General features: G+C 33.5%; 1 protein-coding gene across 26 annotated transcripts in view; it reads left to right on the forward strand.

Moving 5' to 3' along the window:
- lap (phosphatidylinositol-binding clathrin assembly protein lap) overlaps window positions 1–25,257 on the forward strand; it is a 329,664-nt gene extending 304,407 nt beyond the window's left edge. The window contains exons 7-31 of one of the 26 annotated variants that reach the window (XM_080161860.1): window positions 197–211; window positions 1,597–1,699; window positions 2,325–2,433; window positions 2,747–2,805; window positions 3,431–3,500; window positions 3,761–3,838; window positions 5,029–5,070; window positions 6,419–6,516; window positions 7,163–7,207; window positions 7,563–7,629; window positions 8,347–8,452; window positions 8,615–8,761; window positions 9,589–9,651; window positions 16,695–16,760; window positions 17,304–17,374; window positions 17,868–17,938; window positions 18,087–18,156; window positions 19,350–20,148; window positions 20,864–21,113; window positions 21,637–21,729; window positions 21,893–22,011; window positions 22,132–22,312; window positions 22,541–22,755; window positions 23,127–23,258; window positions 23,601–24,049. In XM_080161860.1, the coding sequence (XP_080017986.1) occupies window positions 197–211; window positions 1,597–1,699; window positions 2,325–2,433; window positions 2,747–2,805; window positions 3,431–3,500; window positions 3,761–3,838; window positions 5,029–5,070; window positions 6,419–6,516; window positions 7,163–7,207; window positions 7,563–7,629; window positions 8,347–8,452; window positions 8,615–8,761; window positions 9,589–9,651; window positions 16,695–16,760; window positions 17,304–17,374; window positions 17,868–17,938; window positions 18,087–18,156; window positions 19,350–20,045 (1,976 nt within the window). In that variant the 3' untranslated portion in view covers window positions 20,046–20,148; window positions 20,864–21,113; window positions 21,637–21,729; ... (3 more) ...; window positions 23,127–23,258; window positions 23,601–24,049. Of the gene's footprint in view, window positions 1–196; window positions 212–1,596; window positions 1,700–2,324; window positions 2,434–2,746; window positions 2,806–3,430; window positions 3,501–3,760; window positions 3,839–4,353; window positions 4,396–5,028; window positions 5,071–6,418; window positions 6,517–7,162; window positions 7,208–7,562; window positions 7,630–8,346; window positions 8,453–8,614; window positions 8,762–9,588; window positions 9,652–16,694; window positions 16,761–17,303; window positions 17,375–17,867; window positions 17,939–18,086; window positions 18,157–19,349; window positions 20,149–20,863; window positions 21,574–21,636; window positions 21,730–21,892; window positions 22,012–22,131; window positions 22,313–22,540; window positions 22,770–23,126; window positions 23,275–23,600; window positions 24,651–25,097 lie in introns of those variants that run through there. The other 25 variants (XM_080161866.1, XM_080161867.1, XM_080161852.1 and 22 more) reach the window with 25 other exon arrangements.

Here is a 25,257-nt window from a genome sequence, read left to right on the forward strand (position 1 = left end):
TGAGCCAGATCTGGGTGAGCCAATTTTCCACCAATGAGAGCACAGCATTTTATGAAATGCCGCGCTGTGATTGGCTGAAATTCGGCTCACCTCGATCTGGCTCACCACTAAAATGATTTAAAGATCCAGCTCAGCATTGTAATGTACACTAATACGACGAATAATCGTACTAATAAATATTTTTTTTATATTTTAGCTGGACCACTAAGAGGTAAGATAATATAAAAGCATGTAAAATTATGGTGACTAGAAAGTGGTTTCGCTTTTTGTACACTTTTAAATCCAATGTGGTACCATTTACACATCATAAAACCATCATTTGTTCAAACATTTTTTAATACTGTTGTTTTGCTTAATACCAGTTAGTGAAGGAGACATTGTACTGTTAATTAAGCTGGTCCCCAAAGTTTTATAAAGAAGAGACTTTCATTCATGATTGGGTTGGGTTAAACGTAAAGTGTTCAAACTTTTTCACCATTTTTTTTCAATTAATAGAAGGAATAATATGTATATTGTAACTGGGCGATGTACATAACTTTATCATCCATTGTCTTAACCCTTATTTATTTTGGTGAAATGTGCTTTCCCTGCTTCAAAAATCACCTTCCAAGCTAAATCAATCAAGGGGGGGGGGGGGAAGTTTTGACACATTTGCGTAGACCTGGCACCTAGGCTTTATCTTTGGACTGAGAGGATAGGTAAAAATGAAAAAAAAAAATAAAAAATTTTAAGTTACAAATCAACTTATAAAACAAAAATGCATCTTTTTTCTTCAAATATAAGGATAATATTAAAAAAGATGCATATCTTGTTTTATAAGTTGACCTGTAACTTAAAAAAAAAAAAAAAATTTTCATTTTTACCTGTACAGAGACCACCTGGAGGCCTGGAGCTCCGGAACCTGGAGGCCTATCCAAAAAATATTAAAACTTCGTGAAATTCATCATATAAGAATGATTTTTTCATTAATGACCTATCCTCTCAGTCCAAAGATAAAGCCTAGGTGCCAGGTTTACGCAAATGTGTCAAAACTTCCCCCCCCCCTTAAAAAAAACATAAAATCACAAAAAAAATCAGCACACGTTATAAATGATATTAAATTGAAAGAGCAATAAATAAGTTTTTTCAAAGCATGACACTTTGGCTTCACCCTCTATGCTTAAATTTTGTTTTTGTTTATTTTCTTGATTTTAAAATTAGAATTTAATTTATTGTAATAAATGTTTAAGTAATTCAGTTTGGATGGGTTTTGGAAAATCAGCTAAAGTTAAAAGCAGAAATTGTGTAAATAGTAAATGGGTTGAATAATACAAAATTCTCAGGGAGAGAGGGGACACTGGGCTGTTAGTCCCTATAGTCTTTATTGAATTTTGATTGGTTGGCTCATTAAGTGGATTGTCCAAACGTTACAACCTCTAATTGTAATCTACAGAAGAGGAATTTTTATGCATCACCATTGGGGTAGGGGGGAATGTAATCAATTTATCGGCGTTTGTCTTATCCCTTTAGATCCCTGCAAAATTCTGCACAGTAAACACAATCCTATAACAAGATTAAACTATTTTTACGTCGTTTTTAATTGTTTTTATTATTCAGGTTATGACATGTCTCCTTTTATACGCCGCTATGCCAACTACATGTCGGAGAAATCAAAGAGCTACAGAAATGTCGCCTTCGATTTCTGCAAAGTTAAACGCGGGTAAGTAGAAAACACATTTTTATTGAAATCTAACAGGGTAAAAAGTAGCTATTAATTTAAGATTAATGTTGTTGTTTTTTGTTAATACATGACACATTTGGTCTGTTGGTATATCGTTTATGTTACAATAGTCTCATACAAATCTTGCTGGATTTAGTGCTGGAATATTTGGCAATGGACAACTTCTCCTTAGATTGCCTAACTCTTTTCTGTTAGCCATAATTGTTTATGACAGCGAATTATGCCTTTTTTGGACCTAAGGCATTAGCGCCTGAATAAGCAACAGTAGATTCCTTAATTTAATGCACGGTTTAGCCATTTTTAGAAAATAATTTAAATAGATACCTACCTAAATTAGAAAAGAAACCGTTATGGAACTATACCTATTGTGAAGGTTAAGTGATTTTTATATTATAGTAAAACAATAGAGGGGAATGGGTTAAATAGCTGTATGTGCCCACCTGGCAAACCCTGTGCCGACTAATTGGGTCTTTGAATATCAGCCATTAGTGTTGTAAATATCAACACAGCCATGAAACTACAATAGAGCCGAAAGCAGTTTGCTGGCATCCAGGTAGTTGTCTCGGTTATACATCTAAACTTATTTCAATTACTTATATTACAGGAAAGACGGTGGAACCCTGAGACAAATGACCGGAGAGAAATTGTTGAAAACCTTGCCCCACCTCCAGGCCCAGATAGATTCTCTACTAGAATTCGACTGTTCAGCTCAGGTTAGTATCAGAGCAGTGAGGAAGGGGACTTTTTATTTCATTACTCCTCAAAGTTTGTTAATAATATTTTCTTATTCGTTGGATTAACAACTTTTGGGACTTTATTGAATTGTTATTGGTTGGTTCATTAAGTTGAGTGTCCAAACCACTAATTGTAATCTAATTCTACAGAAGAAGTAACAAGGCATAATTAGTTTTTCTTAAATGTAATTTATAGCAAAAAAGCTTGACAATTCTTTAACAATTCAATAACACTATCAAATTAAAAATTTCTACATAGGTACCTAAAAATTATCCAATAATACTTGTTCAGGATTTGAATAATGGAGTTATCAACGCCTGCTTCATGCTTCTCTTCAGAGATCTTATCAGGTATGTCTATAAAGACTGCGGTGGTTTCCCTTAAAAAGCTTAGTCGAGCATAGGAACCCCTCCCTTATTTCAAATTAAAAAAAAAAAGTAGTTAGTTACATAGACGTCCAAGGGGGGGGGGTAAATGGGTGATTACCCCCCCCCCCCCCCCCCCCCAATGAATTATTAGGATTTTCAATTTTTGCCCCTCCTCAAATAAAAAAATGCCTCTATAAAATAAATATTACCCCCCCCCCCCTCAAAAAAAAATGAGCTTGAGGGTGCCGTAGGCAGGCACCCCCAAAATTTTTTTTCTTCAAAATTTTACCCCCCCCCCCCCCCTCCCCAAATAAAAAAGCTTGGACGCCCCTGGTTAGGTAGTATGTTTTCATTTGTTAGCTTTTTGTTCGTAGGTTTAGTACTGTTATAATGGGATGGGTAAACACACAGGGCTTAAGCAATAATATTAAGCATAGGACACCTTCCCGGGACCTATAAAAAGCTACACTGTAAATGAGAACCATATCGGTTCAATGGTTACTACAGACAAAAAAAGCTTACTATACATAACAGTATAAACTATCTTTAAAACTGGAGAAAATTCAATATGTACTGTACATTTTCCAAAGTTTTTATTCTTGTTTAGATTGTTTGCTTGCTATAACGATGGAATTATTAACCTTCTAGAGAAATACTTTGAGATGCATAAAAAACAGGTAATTTTTTGGAACTGAAAATAACCCAAAACTATCCCATGACCTATGTTGAGCTTTCCCATAAAGAGAAATTCGAATCAGTTTAGTAGTTATTGAAATCTTGTGCTTTAGTCAAAAAACTTTACTACTTTATATATTAGGATAAATGTTGAAATCAGGAATCAGCCACTTTTTTTGACGGATTCTTTTAAGAATCCGAATCCGGATCCGGCCCAAAAATTCGACGGATTGCTATCACTAGTAACTATTATTTATTTTAGGCCCGCGAAGCCCTTGATATTTATAAGAAATTTTTGTTGTGTATGGACAGAGTCGGAGAATTCTTGAAGGTTGCGGAGGTAATTTTGTGTGTCATCATTGGGGATTTACATAACTATAGGAACCCGCGACCGTTGCTAAATACGAAGCGCATCCGCTTGTTGTCGAGGAGGTAATAGGTTACAATCTCGGCCCGACACTGTGTCATAATTAAAGAAGTTAAAAACGGTTCCTATTGCTGCTTTGTCAGGTGCGCAACGTAAATTGTTAAGAGTAGGGAGGATGCCTTGGTCTATTAACAGGCGTAGCTCATTACCATACTCAGTTAGGGACTTCTCAGACAAAGGTCGTGCAATCAAAGGGTCTGTTTGATTTTACTTGACCTAATATCCTTGGATGTTAAAGTATCGCATTCCATCACTAGCGAATGATGCTTTGTTTGTGAAACTTCTAGAAAAAGACTACAAGAGAAGCGTTGAAAAAAAGCGTTCATCGGTCTTTTGTTTAAAAAGTACAGTTACATACCTAACAACGTAAAAATATTAAAATAGTCCGTAAAATAAAATTACTCAAAATTTTCAACTTTTTCATGCAGCGATTCGGAATAGATAAGAGTGAGATACCGGATTTGGCAAAGGTACCTTAGACCTGTAGTAAAGTGTTAAATGTTTAGGATCTAATGCAGTTCACGGTAAAATGTTCATGGTAACGATTATATTCAAAAGTTTGGGATTTTTAATGGCTGCTGGATACCAAACCGCTGAACGTACATGCCATGCCTTCACGCCACCGTGTTAAGCGACATAAGAAGGCCTATAAATATCTGGAATAGCCAAGATTTGTCCGTGAACTGCACTTGATCAAATGTTTGGAATAAGGTGATGCATGTATTTGGAAGTTATGTCTGTCTAAAAAAAGGCTTTTACTTTCTTGTTTGTTGGCTAATTTTAAAAGGAAAAAAGTCATGCCAAGTTTTTTCCTTTAGAAGTTAATATAAACTTGAATTCTAAGAAAATTACTTGAAATTTTATTTGTCATAATTTTATGATGTCATTTTAAGCTAATAGAAAAACAGACAAACAGTTTCATATTACTGCAACCCTATTCCAATCTAGATAGAATGATAATTTTACATAGTATTCACGCATTTTTCAACTTTTTAGTTTTCCCTACACCGAATTAAAATTATTCTGTAAAATTATCATTTTTTTAATCTGCATGTTAATGTTTCGTAAACATTTTTTTTATTTTTTTTGTTTTATTTTTTTAGAATGTAGGAATAGATAAGGGAGATATACCTGATTTAACGAGGGTTAGTTATTTTATTTTTTATTTTTATTTAGTTATTTTTTGTACATAAAATATTCAGATCATGAAAAGAAAACGAATTAGTGGGTTTCTTCGTATTTTCACAGTAGCTTTTCTCCTATTTCTAGCTCCTGCGGGGTCAATTTCCTAACCCTGCGGGGCATTCGTTATCATTTACCTAACATATCATTAACCTAAAATAACCTATTAAAAGCTACTGTTAAAATATGACGAAATCCGTTTCTTCGTTTTCTTTCCATGATCCAAATTTTCAGTTCAGAAGTTAGAATAAAAAGGGAGGTTTGATTTTTGGAGATAACTTGAACTCACCTTTCCACGGTTTTCGTTTACCTTTAAATGCTTTGCTAGCGAAGATAAAAAAAACAATGAATTTTAGATATCTACATTAATGACACCTTCCATTAATTTAATTAAATTCTGATATAGAATAAGTAGTAGGGTTGGCAATCCGAATCCGGAATCCGCCCAATTTTTCGTCAATTTTGAAATCCGTATCCGGAATCCGTTTTTTAATAGCGGATTCGGATTCTTAATATGTAGGCTAAAATTAGCGTCTTCAGTTTTTTTTTATTTCAACTCCTCCTTTTTGAAGGCAAAGATTATCATCATTAAATATAACATCTTTTAAAATCTGGTTCGATTCTCGGAAGTGAATTATAGAGGACACCAAGAACATTAATTTTAAGGACATATGTAGCACTTAAATTTAAAAAAAGGCCTTTTAAAATATTGCTAGAATCCGGAATCCGAATGCGGAATCCGCTAAAAATAAGAATCCGGAATCCGCGGGAATCCGCCAATTTTTTTGGACGGATTCTTGTAAGAATCCGAATCCGGTCCAAAAATTTGATGGATTGCCATCCCTAATAAGAAGAATGAAAATTTTCAACAAAACTTATCTTTGTTTATTTTTAACCACAAGAAATAGTTACTAAGTCAAATACTGTATTTGTTTTTTTCTTTTTTTATGTATTAATGTATTTATATTTTTAAAGTAAATGAAAAAATCCCTATATAATAGGTATTTTTTTCATGCATTAATATTAATAAGTTTACAAGGTAAGTTCCTGTACAGCAAATTTATAAAATCTTTTCCAGTATGGCTACGAAACAGATTAATAGCCGCTGGATTAGAACAGGATCTCAGCCAAACTTTAAAAAAAATAATGTAAAGCATCGTATTACAGACAATTTTCCACGAATATTAAAAATAAAAATAATAAATTTGATACCAGTTTTATTTTACCTGCTTTTCGGTCCTTCGGGCCTAACAAAACTGTTTATAATACGATGTGATAAATAACAAAACATAATAAATCTGTTGTGATTAGGCTCCAAGTAGTCTTCTGGAGGCCCTGGAGGCTCACCTGGCCAGCCTGGAGGGAAGGAAACCTGGATCTGGAGGCACCACACCAACTGGAAATGCCAGGTATAGTTTTGTTGATAATCAGTGAGGGAGATGTCATTGAACTGTAAATTATACTGGTACCTAAAGTTTTTTTTAAGATGCACTCTCTTTTGTAGCTTAAAAACTTTAGGCATATTGGTTTATTCTTGATTCAAATTAGCAGTGTATAAACATTTCTTATTATTAAGAACGTAAAAAAAATTATCGTCCATACCTACTCCATTGTCTTATCCCCTAAGATCCCTATCTGATAATAGTGCTCTCATTTATATTGATGAAAAACAGCCAGAAATGTTTGTTAGTGTTCAATTGAGTGCCACGTTCTCTTATCTGTTGGATATTAGATATCCTCAATCTTTGAAAACAACCTTTTTAATCTCCTTAAGTTTCAAGCACATTAAAGACAGATGCTATGATATTTTAAACGTTTAATGATAGTTAGTTAGCTGACAACCCTTTTAAAGTTTTTATATACTTATTTATTTGATTTGATTTAAAAACATTGCATGATTTCTATACATTTTTGTTAATTTTACAATAAACATAATTTTTTTGGTCATGATTTTTTTGATTTTTTCATGAAACCATATATAATATTACATAAGACCTATTGTAGAATAATGTTTTGTGCTAGTTTTTTATACTAATTTTGGTGTGTTGTGTATAGAATGAATGTTGCTGCCGTAGTCAACTCTCTAGCCAATGCTTCTAAGTATGATTTAGTTTTTTTTTTGATTATTTTATTATTTTGCATGTTTTTTTTGTTCAAAGATTTGACGGATTTTACGATATTAAAGGCGCAATATCAGTGATGCGGAGCTGTTTGATTTTGTTTCAGTTCCGGATCTGGCTCCTGATCTTACCTAAAATCAAGAAAAACTCAAATTGCTAATTGCCTTATGTAAAATCTGTTAGACCTTTGTTTTTTTTTATTTAACATTTTTACACATTTTTTTTGCTTGTATGCTTAATACCTACACTTTTTAAGTTTTTATTTTGCACATTTTATTTGATTTATTTTATTTGACTTAAAAATGATAAAAATTATGAACTGATTTTTCCTGCAGTGCTTTTGGCGCGGCCTCTGGAGATGTTATTGATGAGAAAACAGCTGCTAGACTGCTACAAGAAGAGGTAACATTATTTTTCCAACTATCCTTTTAATTTTCTGTCTATGTTAAAGGTCCTGGGAAGATTGATAACTAATTTGGGGAATCACCCCTAGAAAAATTACCCCCTTAAAAAAAACTAACCCCGCAAAAAAAATTCTCTTTACTTTCCTTTTTAACTTTTTCAATGGGGCGGTCGAATTCAAACAATCTATCCATCTATCAATCAATCTATTTAGGAGGCAGCCATTGAGAAGTTTATGTCGATAGCATCTTCTTCTAATCTAAAATAAATCTTTCCAACAATCAATCTATCTTAGGAGGTAGCCATGGAAAAGTTTAGATCCTCTGCATCTACTTCAAATCTAATATCAATCTATCCATTTAACTATCAATCTATCCATCTAACTATCAATCTATCCATTTGACTATCAATCTATCCATCTAACTATCAATCTATCCATCTAACTATCAATCTATCCATCTAACTATCAATCTATCCATCTAACTATCAATCTATCTTATCAATCTATCCATTTAACTACTAATCTAAACATCTAACTATCAATCTATCCATCTAACTATCAATTTATCTATCTAACTATCAATCTATCCATCTATAAATCAATCTATTTAGGAGGTAGCCATGGAGAAGTTTAGATCCACTGCATCTGCTTCTAATCTAATATCTATCTAATAAATCTATCCATCTATCAATCAATCTATTTAATAATCTATTTAGGAGGCAGCCATGGAGAAGTTTAGATCTACTGCATCTGCTTCTAATCCTTTTGCTGCGCCACCAGCCCCAGAACCGGAAGAAACACCAAATATTCTAGATCTTTTTGGTAAGTTTTCAGGAGTGCATATTCTGTATGGGATCCCCAGCAAAGTGGGGGAGGGGGGGGGGGGATAAATAAAAATATGTGGGAGAGGGAAAAAAATAAAGAGAACTATATTTTTTTTTCATTTTTCCGGAAACTACGCGAACAAATTACTTCCTTCTTTAGGAGTGCCGGCGCCAGCAAACTCTGCTCCTGCTCCTGTATCAGCTGCCCCAGCAGCTGCTCCGCTGGACTTCACATCAGCCGCATCAACAAAGGCTTCAGATGACCTCCTACAGCTGTCTGGAAACCCTTTTGCAAACATGCTGAACGGTGAGTGGGGTTCTTTTTGCCTTATGAAAAAATGCATCTTTCTCGTCAATTCTATGGCCTCGGGGACTTATTTTGTATAGGTACCCAAAAAGATTGTCGGTGAATGTGTGTGTGTGTTAGTTACCAAAATTTGTCCGTTACGCTAACAGAGACACTAAACTGCACTAAAAATAATCTAGTTTAAAATCAAGAGTGGTTTCATGGATTATTAAGAGATATAAGCATTTCATTTTTTTTACATAACTTAAAACGAAAAGTTCCAACTATGAAACTAACTTTTAAAATTTAATGTCAAGAGAATCAACCTTCATTTAAACGAATTAGATAAAAAATATCAAGCTACCTCATAATATGACACATTCAGAAGCTGCAAATGTCGTAAATGTATATTTTCAGCTTGAAAACTACGTGGTAAAAATTGATAATTCTTTCTAGATTTTATTTCTTTTGTCTAAATGAAAAGTTATTTTCAAGTAGGAGATTTTTAGATTTTTGAAATGCTTTTTCACATTCCTAATTATTTTAACTAAAATGATGAGCTATGAAAACCGGAGTTCAATTTAGGGAGGTAGGGGGATATTAATCTAGTCCCCAAAGTTTTGTAATAACATTTTCTTATTCGCTTATCAACTTTGGGTACTTTCACTGAATTTTGATTGGTTGGTTTATTAAGCTGAGTGTCTAAACGTTTCAGCCACTAATTGAAATCTACAGAAGAGGGAATTTTGTATATCATCACTCTGGGGATATACAATAGTACATCAATTCATCGGTCACTGTCTTGTCCCATTAGATCCCTTTGTTTAATTAATCTTATTAATTTGCAGCTGCTGGAAGCGGTCAGCCTGTCAATTATTCACCTGCTTCTGCATTCAATACATCTGGATCTGGTGAGTACCCCGGAATAGCATTATAAACAGCTTCCCGCGGATAGTAAAATGTACAATTACAAGATTAAAACAGTTATGCCAAAGGCACCTGCTAACAAAGCTGGTTTTAATATTATAATTGTGCATTTCTGTATTCGTAGAAAACTGGATATAATACATGATATTTAGTATGGCTTAGAACCGGTTCTAATCCAGCAGATATTTATCGGTTTCGAAACCATACTGGCAAAAATTTATTTTGGGTTAAAAGGGTTAGGATTGTTCATTGTATGGTTAAGGGGAGTGTGAACTAACGAGAGCAAATGGTGTAAGTACCTTCCAGCACTTTTTATAATGCATTTTAACCACACGGATTTTACGCCTGATTCTGAAAGGACAGGACAACAAAATCTACTAATAAGACCAAAAATATGTATTACATCACTGCTGGAAAGTGCTTTATATTACTTGCTCCCGTTCGTGCATAGTCCCCTTTCGTGTCGGACAACCATAATAATTGCAAAATTCTTTAATTCTTTTAAGAACCTTGGTCTAAAAGATATTACATTTATATAATATACTGCTTGAGAATAAAAATAAAAAAGTATGGTTGTTTGAAACTTAAACTGACCGAACATTTGACAAAAAGATTAGTTTATATCCAATGAAATGCTGAAAAATACTTTTTTCCTTGCAGAATATTTTACACACTAGTTCAATTCCCACCCATGCTTTAGCTTTTCCATGTTCAAATTAAGAAGGGAGATGGCTTTGGCAGATTATTTAATCTTCACCCCTTAAATCCTCCATACATTTACTCAAAAGAATTGGGGAAAGATTAATTTATTGTCCATTGTCCTAACCCTGAAAAATAATGCAGTTATTAGTAGAGTAGCTACACTATGACAAGTACATGTGCGTGCGTCCGAAAACTTCCTTGTTTATTTACGGAATATAAAAACACAAAGTAAATCCCCCTAAAAATATTTTAATACAGTTTGAAATTGCTGCGTTATTTATTGATATCATTTTCATTTTTATGTTAATTCCAAAACTTTTGTTTAGTTATGTTATATGCTTTGTTATTCAAGGACGTCCAAGCTTTTTTTCGGGGGGGGGGGGGGGGTACAGAGATACAAAGGAATAAGACAATGGCTGTTACATTGATGTACATCCCCAAAGATGATGCACAAAATTTTCGTTTCTGTACTTTACAATTATTGGTTGAAACGTTTGAACACTCAACTCAACCAATCTAAATTCATTAAAAGTCCCCAAAGTTGCTAAGTCAACGAATAAGAAACGTTATTAAAAACTTTGGGGACTGGTGTTAATAAACAGCCCATTGTCTCCTTCCATCCTTGAGGGGGAGGGGGGTGGGGTTATATTTGATGAAATTTCTATGACCTTGGACGTTCTTGTTTTTTTTATATAATGTAAAGCATTGTTAATAATATTTTGTTATGCACCTTATCATTCTCGGCTACTACAGGTAACAGTACAGATCAGACCATCAATCCTTTTGCTTAATTTATCCAATGTTTAGGGATGTTTATCCATTTTTTTACATCCAAAACTTGCAATCTTAGGAATTTTATATTATAATAAGCAAAGATTTACCTACATACATATGTGGTATCCGCCTAGGGTAAATGGCAGACACCAGAGTTCGAATAAAGACTACGGCAGTGTGAACAGACGTGGACACCTTACTATAGAGAAGCTACGCTTCTCTAGCATTCACTAGACAATAATCAACATCTATTTCAGTTGTCACTTTATTGAAGGTTTAAAGGATACTAAAGCTATATACAACAAACAATAACTACATGGATAGGAATAAATAATCATAACATAAAAGCATTATAATACATATGCAATAGTCAGTTTGGGCAATCATGATCCCCCATCCCTGGAAGGGGTGGGGGGAATTAGAATACAGTTAACCATAATATAAATACATATGGATTAGGAATAAAGATAGTTAAAGATAAATCATACAGTAAAACATAGATAATTGCAATGGTTAGGTAGATGGCTATCCCTGTCTGGGGCAGGCAGGATAGCCCATGGAGCAGCACAATAGGTAGATAAGCATAGAGGGGTTGAGTGGTAGGTCTGGGTACTAAAGAGGGAAGGTTTGATGATTACTTGTGACAACAACAGTCTGTGTGGGGGTGATTCTATCAGGTGAGGGCAGGTTTAGATCCTTTATCCTCAGGGTTGAGGTGGTGCTGATAACTTGGTGGTTGAAGGGGAAGGTTCCGGTGCTTAAGATGGGAGAGGGAGGGGTAACACCCCTCCCTCCATTTGCAGGACAACTGAGAGATGAAATCAGTACCGTTATCTGACATATTTTCAGGTGGCTTTACAATTGTAGAATAACAGGATTTAGCTAGGTGCGTAGCATCACTATAATGTCTTGGTTTCTGCATGGTCCAGAGCTGCCGCATACCACACATACATATTTAAACTAAAATAAAAGTGATACTGATAGCTCAATGAAGGATATTAGGTTTAAGTTTTGTTTAAATTACATAAATAGCTAGCGGCAGCACCTTTAGGAACTAAAAGGAAGGGTAGAAGAATTGCCTAAAACTAACCAAAGACTTGAATTTAAAATACAAAATAGCCTAAAACCTTCACATGGCTTTTGTGAAGCTTCCCTAAAATAACACAAGCGGTTCCGTAGGTAAAGAAATCTTAAGCTACAGAATAAAAACCTTACAACTTTATATTATAGGATTAATGTTTAAAATTTTTGACCAATAATATGATAAACATCCCTAAACCCTGATACGAGCAGATATTAAATGAGTGTGTGTGTGTGTGTAGCCTGTTATTAAAACATTAACTGTGCTCTCACTTTCTCTCTCTCTCCTTCTTTCTACCATTATTATAGTAGTACTACTATATATTTTAGTTAAGGTAATATATGATGCTGTAATCAACTTTATACTGTCTGTATCATAGTCGGTTATATGAATGGATGACTCTGTTTTGGGAGAGCTAATGTACTGTTGTACTTTGACATGGAGGGAGGGGACATTTTCAGTAAATTACTCTGGGATCCAAAGTTTTATAACCACATTAATAGTTATTTCTCGCATTGTATTATAAACGGCTTTCCGCGGATATAGAAAGTACAATTATGAGATTAAAGCTAGTTTTTTTTAGCCCCGAGGTGCCGAAGGCATCGGCTAAAAAAACTGGTTTTAATCTTATGATTGTACATTTCTATATTCGTAGAAATCTGGATATAATACGATGCTAGACATAGTTTTTTCGTATGGATGATAACCGGTTCCTATCCACCGGATTCGAATGAATACGAGAAAAAAAATTATTGATTTTTATTGGTTGGTTCCAAACTAATATTGTCAAAACTGTTCTACTGATTAATGGTTATTACTGGTTAATTTTGTTTATCTTAAGGGGGATTGTATATTAATTTACTGATCAATGCTGAAATTGAGCTGATGAGAGAACCTGTTTATAAGACTTTGGTACCAGTAAAATTTATAGTCCAATTTCATATCCCTCCCGAGTGATCATTGAATCATTTTTTGACAATTCAAGCAATTCTAATTAAATGCTTTTTTCAATAACTTACATTTTAAAATCCTCTAATTACCAAGATAAAATTTAAAAAGAACAGTACATTATCATTTTCTATACACGATGATCCATTTATGTACCTAACTGTACTATTTAAACTTAGTATAGTAAAAATGTATATTCTAAACATAAACCTAGCTGTTATGTGATATATAGATGGATATATAAAATTAAATTCTATGCCTTTTGATATGCCTAATTATTTTATTTTTTAATTTATTTTTATGAAAAAGAATTTGAATGCATGATTTAAGCCGAATACCAAATATTAACATAGAGAAAGTGATTTAATTTGTATTCATCAATAGAGGGGGAAGGAAATTTCTTTACCGTGTAGGTTGTTTTTTTTCTCGTTAAATTAGTCAGTTTTTCCTTCCCCCAAACGAATTTTTATAAATTTATTTATTTTACACCCCCCCCCCCCTCAACCGTGCCATATAAGAGTTACCTTAGGGGTTCCTATGGCTCTCCTAACCATATGGGAGGGGGTTGTCCCCAACCCTCGAATATTTTCGGGGGTTTGGGGGTGTAAAAAATTTGCGGCGCGCCGTATTACCCTCCCTCCTCCCAATTAGAAATTACCCCTCTCACCCCCTTCAAAAAATTTACCACATTCCCAAATAAAAAAGCTTGGACGTCCTTTTGCATAATTCCTAACAAAGCATAGTAAGAGAATAATTATCTATTGCATTTTATTATAACCATCTATCCTCGGATAGTAAAATGAAAAGACATTTGTTAGCCCCGTGGGGGGGGGGGGGGGGGGGTAATGAACAAAATGGGCCATAATTGGGAGTTAACATTGATTTATCGTCCAGTGGCTTGACCCCTGAAGACCCTTGCAATAAATTGATTTGAGAGATTTACCTTCACTTTCTAAATTATACTTGTTTTTAACTTCTCAATGTTTAATGTAGACAAAAGCATTGATTTAAAAAAAAAAAATATTCAGAGGGAGGGGGGTGTGCGAATGTGACACTTTTAAAAAAACAAAAATTAAAGTACTCAACTAAAAAAAAGTTAGTCTCAGATGATTCAAAATTGTCTCATTTGGTTAAAAAAGGCAAAAAACTATCAGTGGAAAACTGACGTTTTCAGCGAGAGCGGTAGTTCCACTGGCGTTTCTTCACAGTTCCACATTATAACTCTTAATAGCTACCGCTATTGTTTTAGTTGAGTTCCTTTAACTTTTAGTTTTTTATAAAGTGCCCCCCCTCCCCCCCTTTTTTTTCTCATATCTTATATTTTTTATACCCATACGATACACAATAATATTATGCCATCCTAAACAAATGGGGCTTAAAGTATTTTTTATAAGGGTATTGCTGAATCACGGCCCTTGTCTTAAAAAAACCTAAATTAATATGTTGTACCTAATTTAAATTAAATCCTTGTAGTTTAGATAAAAACTAAATAGTATTAGACATTCTAAACAGCTATTCAAACATTTTTAATTAATCGTAAATCCTTATTTGTTGTTATTGTATTAGATTAATAAAACTGTAGTAGCCGAGATGATTTATCCTTTAAGCACAAAGTTTTTTTTTGCATGTGTACTTTTAATATGTAAAAATAAGGGATCCAAAGGGATATGACAATGACCGATAAAATTATGTCCATGATGTCATTCTGTATGCAATATAAGGGGGGGGGGGGGTTTAATGCAACCATCTCGTAATCAGTGAGCAAATGGCACTTAGAATTCGAATTTCCATCTGAAATTTTGCATGAGTAATCCTTGGTAGGTCTATTTTCCCTAAATCGAACAAAAAGTTGGAAAAGCAACGGCTAACGGCTGGCGGCTCAGCTGTTTTGTCATTTTTTTTATATCTATATTGCAAATTAGTCACGAAACCTCTCAACATAATACTCTTTTCTACTCCAAAACGCTATCAAACGGTTCTACACGGTAGCTGTTGGTGATAGAAGTTTTAAAAATGGTTATTGCTATCGTTTAACATGAATTAAACCAAAAATATGTTTTTAAAAGTTGATTCCTACGTAATTGATGATGGATTTACCCTGAAAATAGGCTAAAAACGGCTGAACGGCTGAGCCGCTAGCCGTTACTTTTCCAACTTTTTGTTCAATTTAGGGAAAATAGACCTACCAAGGATTACTCAGTCAAAAGTTCAGATCGAAATTCGAATTCTAAGTGTCATTTGCTCACTGATTACGAGATGGTTGCATTAAACCCCCCCCCCCCTTTTAATAGGTATGTTTAATGTTTTTATGTCTTTACAGGAATGAACAGTAATCTTTTTTTTTCTTTTAAAAAAGACATCAGTTTTCTTAAAAACTGTTCTTGTTATAAATATTTTCTACCAAAATCCAGGGAGGGGACATTGGGCTGATTATTACTCTAGTTCCCAAAGTCATATACTAATGTTTTCTTACCTGTTGGCTTAACAACCTTGGGGACTATAACTGAATTTTGATTGGCTGGTTCATTCAGTTGAGAAAACGGTTCAACCATTAATTTTAATCTACAGAAGGGATAATTTTGTGCATCATTATTGGGGAAGTACGTCAATTTATAGGTCATAGTCTTATCCCTTAGATCACTGAGAAAGATTAATGGAGTCATCTAAACTTTAATTATTATCCAACAAGTTTTTCATTCTTTGAAACATTAATCAATATTTTGTATTTTCTTTTTCAATATTTTTAAAAGCTATTAGCCTATCATCAGCAAAATGATTCAAAGGTGTTTTAAAATTGAATTTATATTAGTATCTTTTTTTTACATTTAAACTGCATTTTTTTACATAATCTAATTTATCTTCTAAATGTTGTTTTTTTGAACACCAAAACATTTTCATTTCGTTTTCTTGTACAACGAAACATAAAGTTCCAAATAATGGTTTAATATTTATTTAATACATCGTATTATAGACATCTTTCCGTGGATATTCAATTAATAATAAGGAAAAAGATTAAAACCAGTTTTGTTAGCCACAAGGGGCCGAAGGTATTAATTTTATGATTTTTATTTTAATATTAGTGAAAACTGTCTGTAATACGATGCTGTTTATAATTTTTTTCAGTATGGCTGAGAACTGGTTCTTATCCAGCGGATATTATTCGCTACCGAAGCCATACTGGAAAAATAATTCTTTTTTAGTCTTTTTTATCAAGTTTAGATATCTAATGTTAAAATGTAGTAGTTGCTCTATAATCAGGGAGAAAGTGGGCAATGATGGATTTAAAGAGTCATTTTTTTCGCAATAATCCGTAAAATTTATTGCAAGCTCTAGTCAAAGGCACTTGTTAGGTCAAACTGTTGTATTCGTTTGTTCAAATTAAGTACAGTTTGACTACAACCCAACACCCAATTTTATTAAAAATACGCGAAAAAAATGCCCCTCCTAATTATGTTTCTTAGCCCTATCCTTTATCCCTGATAATGCTATAATTTGATTATCAATATTTTGTATATTTTTAAGGTTTCCCAAGTTTACCCAGCCAACCAGGACAATTTACAAATGAAAATGCATTTAATAACATTTTTGGTAAGTTTCTTTTCATTAAAAAAAATTATTTGGTTAGAAGATTTTTTTTTCAGATTAGATTAAAGATTTTTCATATAAAATAAAGAATTCAACATATGAATCGATATATACCTAATTACTTGAGTTTCATGTATTCTTGATACTCCCAGCCCCCCCCCCCCCTTATTACTTGACGAAAAAACATAAAATACAACAATTAAATGGGGGTCATTTTTATTAAGTCAAACTGTTCTTAATTATAACCATATGTCATTCAACTTGACGGAAAATACGAGAATAGTTATTTCTCGCATCGTATTATATACAGCTTTCCGCGGATATTAAATGTTCAAATGTAAGATTAAACCCTGTTATTTTAGCCCCGAGATACCGAAGGCGCGGGTCAAAAAACTGGTTTTAATCTTATGATTGTACAATTTTAAATTCGTAGAAAACTGGATGCTGGACATATTTTTTTTCGTATGGATGAGAACCGGTTCTAATCCACCGGATATTGATCGGTTTCGAATGAATACGAGAAAAAATGACCCCCCTTTTTTGCAGGTACGAATGGAACGAGTGCAACTGCTGTACTGCAGCCTCAGGGAAGTTCAAACAATACAAATAAAGACAAGGTACTCATTACTTTTATCCTGTCATCCTTATAATCTCAAATGGCGGAGGCGGCTGTGACACTTTTTGGCGCCAAAACTAAAAATCAAAGGAACTCAACTAAAAAAAAGAGTTACAGCACTGAAATTTGGTATGACAGTTGCCTTAAAGAGGTACAATTTTATAACTGTGTAGAAACGGCGGCGGGACCGCCGCTATCGCCGATTCAGATTGTTTTTGTTTTTTTTGTCGGGAAACGGCAGTTTCATTAACTTTTCTTCACCGTTCTACATTTTACCTCTTTAAAGCGACTGTCACAATAAAAGTCCTTTAGTGTTCGGTTCTTCCACAAGATCAAAAAAAATTCAATGTTCTAGTCATTTCTATGGCCGGCCGTGAGGTACCCAAAAATATAAGTACCAAAAAAGTTTCTCGGTGTTTGTGTGTTTTTTTTTTGTGTGCTTTAATTTGATAGATATAGGTATTTATTCAATTAATTCCTTGTTTTTAATTTAGATAATAACCGGAGACCTAGATTCCTCACTGGCGAATCTGGCTTCAAATCTCAATTTTGGCAATCAGAAGAGGTAAGCATTAATAAACAAGGATGTCAACATCCATAAAAGCAAAGCTTTGAAACAGTAGAACAAACGAACATGAACACTTATAGTGTCAAAACTGACCAAGTAGTATATAAATTATCAATCCTTCAAACTAAAATTATATTTTTTATAGGGGAGGATTAGTTCCGCAGCCCCGGGGCCCACCAATGGCAGGCCTTAATGCAATGCAGTCACAGCCAATGGTAAGTCAATTTTATAATGCATGTTTGTTACGGGAAGCTTACATGAAATCAAAAATATCATGTCTCCTTTTTATTTGTCAAATCAATGAGCTCTAGTGCAATTTTTAACCGACCTAAGTCCTTTCATTACGAGAGCTCTTCTTAATTTCCCCTACGTTTATTATCCTTTAGTTTTAAATCAAATCATTTGATAAAGGTAGCTTTCCCAATATTCCGTAAAATTGTGAGCAAGCTTCCAGTCATATGTGCTTATTAAGTCTCAAGCGTATATTTTAAAAACAGTTTGACCCAATATGCACATTTGACTGGAATCTTACTCACATTTTTACGTAATTTTGCGAAAGCTGCTATTCCTTTTACATATTTTCTATTTTACTTTTCAATGCTTTTACAAGCTTTTTTTAAATATTTTTATTTTAGTTTCTGGTTTATTATCTATCGTTGTTACATATTGCATGATTCTATCTGTTTTTACATTCTTCTTGAAGGGGGTACTTCCAAGATGAGCATATTTAAACTACAGTTATTTTTTTTAGTTCCTAAACTAGCGTCTTCGCCCACCAATTTTTCGTATTTTAGATTTAAAAGAAAAATTTTTAAAAAACAATTTTTTTGGTGGGGGTTTAATTTTCATTTTTTGGGGGGGGTTGGGTTGTCCCACCTCCCAAGAAAATAGTAATAAACCTTCCTGGGACCTATGAGAAGCTACCCTGTAAAGGAGAACCCGATCGGCTCAGCGGTTAGCGAGATCCTTCGCTACAAACAGACATCGTTCTACTTTGTATTATAGATTGCTAATATTACAGGAAAAAATTAGTTTATTCTTTTACGAAAAGTATATCTGTAATAGCTGTTATTTGCTGCTAAATTGATTATTTTATCAGCATTTAAAGTAACTAAACTCGTCATTATACATTGAAAGAAGTACCCCTTTGCATGTTACAGGGCTTATTTGGAAAATTCAATGTTTAAATCTTGTCTAGTTTCATACAAGAATTATCTTTTTAGTTGCTTGTTTATTTATTAATGTAGGTATTTGGAGGTTTATATAAAGGAGTTGAAATAGGTACGGCATGTAACAAAATGTTCAGCTTATAAAACTTTCCCCCACCCCTCCTCCCTAAGATATTCCAAATACCTGCATTTTACTTTCTTTCCTTTGTTTAAAACCTCTTAAAATTGTAACTTGGCAGATTGGTGATTTTTCTGGTGGGAGCCACACTAGCAGCAGCGGTCAACTTCCCCCTTCACAATCATTCTCCTCCTTCCCCTCTGGCAACGCCTTTAACCCCACCTCCTCAAGCGCCGCCCACCTGCTACCTCCCTCCCCCTCGATGCCCTCCCTCCAGTCCTCCACGTCGGCCAGTTCTTTCTTCCCCACTCATTCCTCTCCTTCCAGCAATGGATTTTCCGCCGTTTCATCTGCAGCCAATGATCTGAGCGGCTTGAGCTTTACTCCGACCCCTGCTGCAAATGGCAGTGGAATGGGAGGAGCTAAATATTTTTCAACCACCACGCCAAGCAATTATGGAAATGGAATACCTGGCATAACAAGCCTGCCTGGTAGTACCCAGAAGAGTTTTAATACATCCGGTGCCTTTGGAGTTATGTCGCCTGCGAATGGAATGAATACTTTCACTACAACAACAGCAAGCAGCAATAATCCTTTTTCCGGCCAAGATTTATTTTTTAACAACAATAATAACATTGGTGATAAGCATGCGGCGGCTGCCGCCTTTGGCGGTTCACCTTTTGCAACTTCAACAACAGGTGGTGGTTTTGGCGGCCAGCCGTTTGTTGCAGATTTTAAGTCGCCTGGCAGCTCCATGACGGCCGCGGTTGGGGGTGGTGGTGGAGCGAAGCTGGATCCGTTTGCGGATTTATTGTAATGAATTCTGGAACATTCGACATTGTGATCTTTACATGGAGCACCTCTCTTTCAACATACCACGCGGCATGTATCACTCTTTCTCTCTAGCATTTTATTTGGCGGTAATTTTTCTTTTATTTATTATTATTTTAGTTTAGCTTAGTTTCATTTTTTTCATTTGCATGATTAGATTTAATTTAGATGGTTTTTGTACATATAAATGTGTCACAAATGGGAAACTGTTTTTTTTTAGTTAAATTGTTTAGATACTTATTTTCGATCTTAAAATTTTATAATTAGAACTGTTGGAATAATAATTCAGATTTTTTTCTTGGTCTTATATAATGGCATTCATACTAATGTTGGTGATCGTACTGTCTTTTGATTTAAAACAAAGATTACTTGTATAAGTAAATGATTTTAAAGGGCAAAAGAATTATCTTGTTTTGACATTATCTCAAGAGATAAGATAATTGTTAATAAATTGGCACATCCCAAATTACATTAAACAAAATTACCCTTTCTGTAGAGAAAAATTGTTGGTGGAAAAATTTATACAATCCAATTAAGAATTTATTTCTTTAAAGCTCTTAAGCTAAATAATTAGAAAACGTTATTATACAACTTCGGGGACTAGTGTAATAAACAGCCCAATGTAACCCCCCCTTCTTGGGTATGACCACATCCTATTGAATATGCTTTATTTTTAATCATGATCACAAACAATAGTTCAATGCCATTTATGAAATAAAAACTTTGCATGTTAGAAATACATTCCAAAGAAATCTTTTTCGCCACATGTTTTACAATTTTAATTTAATAATTATTTTTATTTAGGCACACCCTTTCATGTAAAAACTCGAGAAAGCCATAAAAATCCTCAACTCTACTTTATAAAGAAACTCAGCTCTGCACACAGATTGTTACAAACAAAGGCTAGGTAGTAATAAAATAAACCAGCTCTAAGTGAATGAAAAAATATCTTTTATTAATGTGAAATTGTGCATTTTAGATGCTTCAACGAATTTATTAACAAGAGCTATCTTAATATGTTTCTTTATGCAAAACCTAATATATAATGATGAAAGTCAGTAATAAGGCTAAAATGACAGAAATTATTATGCAAACTAAGTTGCTGTGCCCCCCCCCCCCCCCGCCTCCCTCTCTGGTGTTTAATTGAGTAACTAATAAGATCTGAGATAAATTTTAATTTCATATTTTCTTTTGATAATAGGCCCCTGTAACTTTCTGTGATGATTCTGATAAAAATAAGAACTTAATAGTTATTTATGGCATCCTATTATAGACATTTTTCCTCGGTTATTCAAATGAAAATATAGATGTTTTGTTAGCCCTGAAGTGCCGCAGGCCCGGAATAACAAAACTAGTATTAATTTTATGATTCGTGGAAAATTGCGTGTAATACGATGCTATACATGCTTTTTCAGTATGGCTAAGAACCGGTTCTAAACCAGCGGATATTAATTGGTTTCGAAGCTGTACCCTTGAAATAAATACCCCATTTTATCACATGAACCATAACAAAAGTATAATGTAAAATTTTATCCCCCCTAAGAAATGCAATATTATTGTTGTCACTGTTATGTTAGAATTTCATACCACGTCTAGATATACATAATTATTATTTTAATATTTTGTAATGCACATTCAATTGAAGTAAAGGAATAGTTATTTCTTTCATCGTATTATAAACGGCTTTCCGCGGATTAGAATGTACAATGATAAGATTAAAACTAGTTTTTTTTAGCCCCGAGTTGCCGAAGGCACGGGCTAAAAAAAACTGGTTTTAATCTTATCATTGTACATTTCTATATTCGTAGAAAGCTGGATATAATACGATGATAGACATAGTTTTTTCGTATGGATGAGAACCGGTTCCTATCCACCGGATTCGAATGAATACGAGAAACGTAATTACACAGAGGCTGATGTTTTTTTAATAATTCCGTAATGTTGGATGTTGGGTTGGCGTCAAATGCTCTTATTAAGTCGAACTGTCCTTAATTATGGACTATTCATAAATGCATTTGGTGATCATTAAAAACACTGACTTAATAAGAGCATTCGATTACAACCCATAATAGATCTAATGAAAGATGGACAGGACATTTTGTAAAATGTATATCGCATGGTAACTACTTAATGAAATTAAAGTAACAAAAGACTATAGATATATAATCATGTACTACAAAATCTTTTTTTTTTATAAATTCACACAAAATTTATATAACACATAAACAATAACATATAATAAATATTATTAGGGTTGGGCCGGATACTTTTTTGGCCGGATACCGGATATCCGGCTGATTTATGATGCCGGATATCTGGCCAACGTTCGATATCCGGCAAATTTATCGGATATCCGGCGTAAAAAATCAGCCGGATATCCTGTAACCGGATAGTTTTAATTTCCGGTATCCGGCCGGATATTGAAAATGGCCGGATAACCGGCCAAACCGGATATCCGGCCCAACCCTAATAAATAATTAGTAGATATAACACATTGTTCAACAAAAAAGTTCTAGATTGCTGAGTTTGTTGTTTATAAATTGTAAATTGGCTGGTAAACTAGAAACCTGTTTTTTTTTAAGCAAAAATGTAATTTATCCAGAAAATGCTTTTTAGAATAATTTTATAAAAAAAAATTTTAAATGAAAGTTGTTACTTACCTAGGTATTGTTTATAAGGATTTAATGCAGTTCACGGTGAAATGTTATTGGTAATGATTATCTCAAAAAAATTATATAAATTTTAATGCCTGCTAGTTACCAAACGGTGGAACATATAGATTATGCTTGTATAAAAAAATAAAATAAGACCTACAAATAATCTGGAATAGTCATTACTCAATTACTCATTACTCATTACTTAGTTTATCCGTTTTTCTTCAGTGAAGCTTTCCCTGTGCTTCATTGCATCTTGGCTATCTAAGAATATTTATAGACCTTTTTATACCGCTTACAACGGTGTGCAGGCATGACATGTACGTTTAACCGTTTGGCAGCTAGTAGCCTGTTTTGTTCATAGATTTTTGAGATAATCGTTACCAGGAACTCTTAATCGTGATCTGCACCAGATCCTTTAATAATTGCAACTGAACTCCCAACTGATGAAAGCCTGTGGTTTTCCATGAAATTTTTTTCTATTTTTCTGTAGCAATAAGAGTCATAGTGACATAAAAATATTTATCTAAAGTTATTCACCCGCTGTAGAAATATATTCTTGTTTTTAAAACCTCGTAATATGCTCTATAGTAGATTTTTCCAGGGGTAAGCCAACGGACGATAAGTTTGTTTACATCCCCTATGATTATAAACAAATTACCGCTTCTGAATATTATTTTTATTTAAAAGTTTGAATCAAAGTTAATTCAATAGTACCCAAAGGTTTTGAGCCAAAACGGAAGAAATTAAAGGTATTATAAAACTTTGGGTACCAGTGTAATTTACAGTCCAATGTCCCCTCCCTAACTTGATATACATACCTCGAACTCTAAGAAAGCTATTCTCTAATGATTAAGGTTTTAATTACAGGAATATTTTTTTTACAGTGGCGTCAACAATGTGAAGTTTTTATTATATTAAAACATGTAATCAACCAGTTAATTTTAGTTAGAGAGAGAAAATGACAAGTTTTTAAAAATTTCTTCAGCTTTTTGTCCCGAACTTTCAGTTAATTTTAGTCAATTATTAGAAAAGTCGTCAGCATTATTAGAGACTAAAAAGCCTTTTATATCCTGTGGAAGGAAAAACATTTTATTTGGCTTTTAATTAGTGATGACTATAGATTTAATTTTAAATTTTAAAGATTGTACTTATTTTATTTATTTTAGTGTCAAAATTGCTTAATTTGGTCAGAATTTAAGTATTATTGTTAGCCGTGTCTTTTTATTATTGTAATTTTATGTTCAATATTTTATTAGATATATATTCATTTTATTGTGTAAAAAGTTAATATATTAAACCATAAAAAAATTAATAAATGCATAAATATTTTAAATTTTGATGTTTTACCTAACGAATTTAAAATATCTGTGCGACCTACTTAAACATTCCTATTATGTTTGTCATTGGCTAGAGTTTTATTATTTGGATCAAGTACAGTTCATAGTAAAATGTTTCTTGTAACGATCATCTCCTAAAATATATGAACTTTAAAGGCTGCTAGCCTGCACACCGCTTTAAGCGGCATAAGAAGGCCTACAAATAATCTGGAATAGCCAAGATCCAATGATACACGGGGAAAGCTTCACAGTAAGAAAAAAAAACGCGTAAAATAAGTTTATTTTGCACATTTATGTGCACTGCGAGATAATGTGTATTATTGATTAATGACTATTCCAGATTATTTGTAGGTCTTTTATCGGTTGAAATTTGTGCATGATCTATAGGTTCCACCACCAGGCCGTTAGAAGTTAATAGATTTCTGGAGATGTTCGTTACCAGCAACTTTTTACCGTGAACTGCACATGACCCAAAAACCAAAATACTTTATTAGTTTTATTATTAGTATGCATTTGACTTGTTTTACAAATATTTTATCCCATACATCACATTATTTTAATATCTGCGGACTATGAAAATTGTGTCTTAAGAAATGGGTAAGGTTATTATTGTAGAGATTTTGTAATCAATATATAGTAAAGAGGGGGGGGGGGGTTTAATGCAACCATCTCGTAATCAATGATTAAATGGCACTTAGAATTCTAATTTCAGATCGAAATTCGAATTCTAAGTGCCATTTAATCATTGATTACGAGATGGTTGCATTAAACCCCCCCCCCCCTTATTTGATAATAATACAAAGGGGATGGGAAGTCACAGGGATGGAGGGGACAATGGGTTCTTTAATACACTAGCCCTTAAAGTTTACTTTACGTTTTCTTTTTGGTCGGTTTAAAAACTTAGGGAAATTTTATTGAATTTTGATTTGTTGTTTTAATAAGTTGGGTGTCCAAACATTTCAACCATTTCAAATAGTTTTGGCTCCTTACGATACTTGTTTCTTGATTACGTGATTACTACAAAAAAAAATACCCTTTATCTAGTATAGCAAGACAAGAGGCATAGTGCATATTTTAATCTAAAGGTATTATTATTATTATTATGATTGGAAAGATCTGAATTGTATTCTAGTTTTTGTTTGTCATGTTGTAATGTAACATTTTATTATGATTACTAAATAGAATAAATGATTACATGTAGAAA

The sequence above is a fragment of the Acartia tonsa genome, chromosome 5, assembly GCF_053477335.1.
Source record: "Acartia tonsa isolate MP-2025a chromosome 5, ASM5347733v1, whole genome shotgun sequence".
NCBI lineage: Eukaryota > Metazoa > Arthropoda > Copepoda > Calanoida > Acartiidae > Acartia > Acartia tonsa.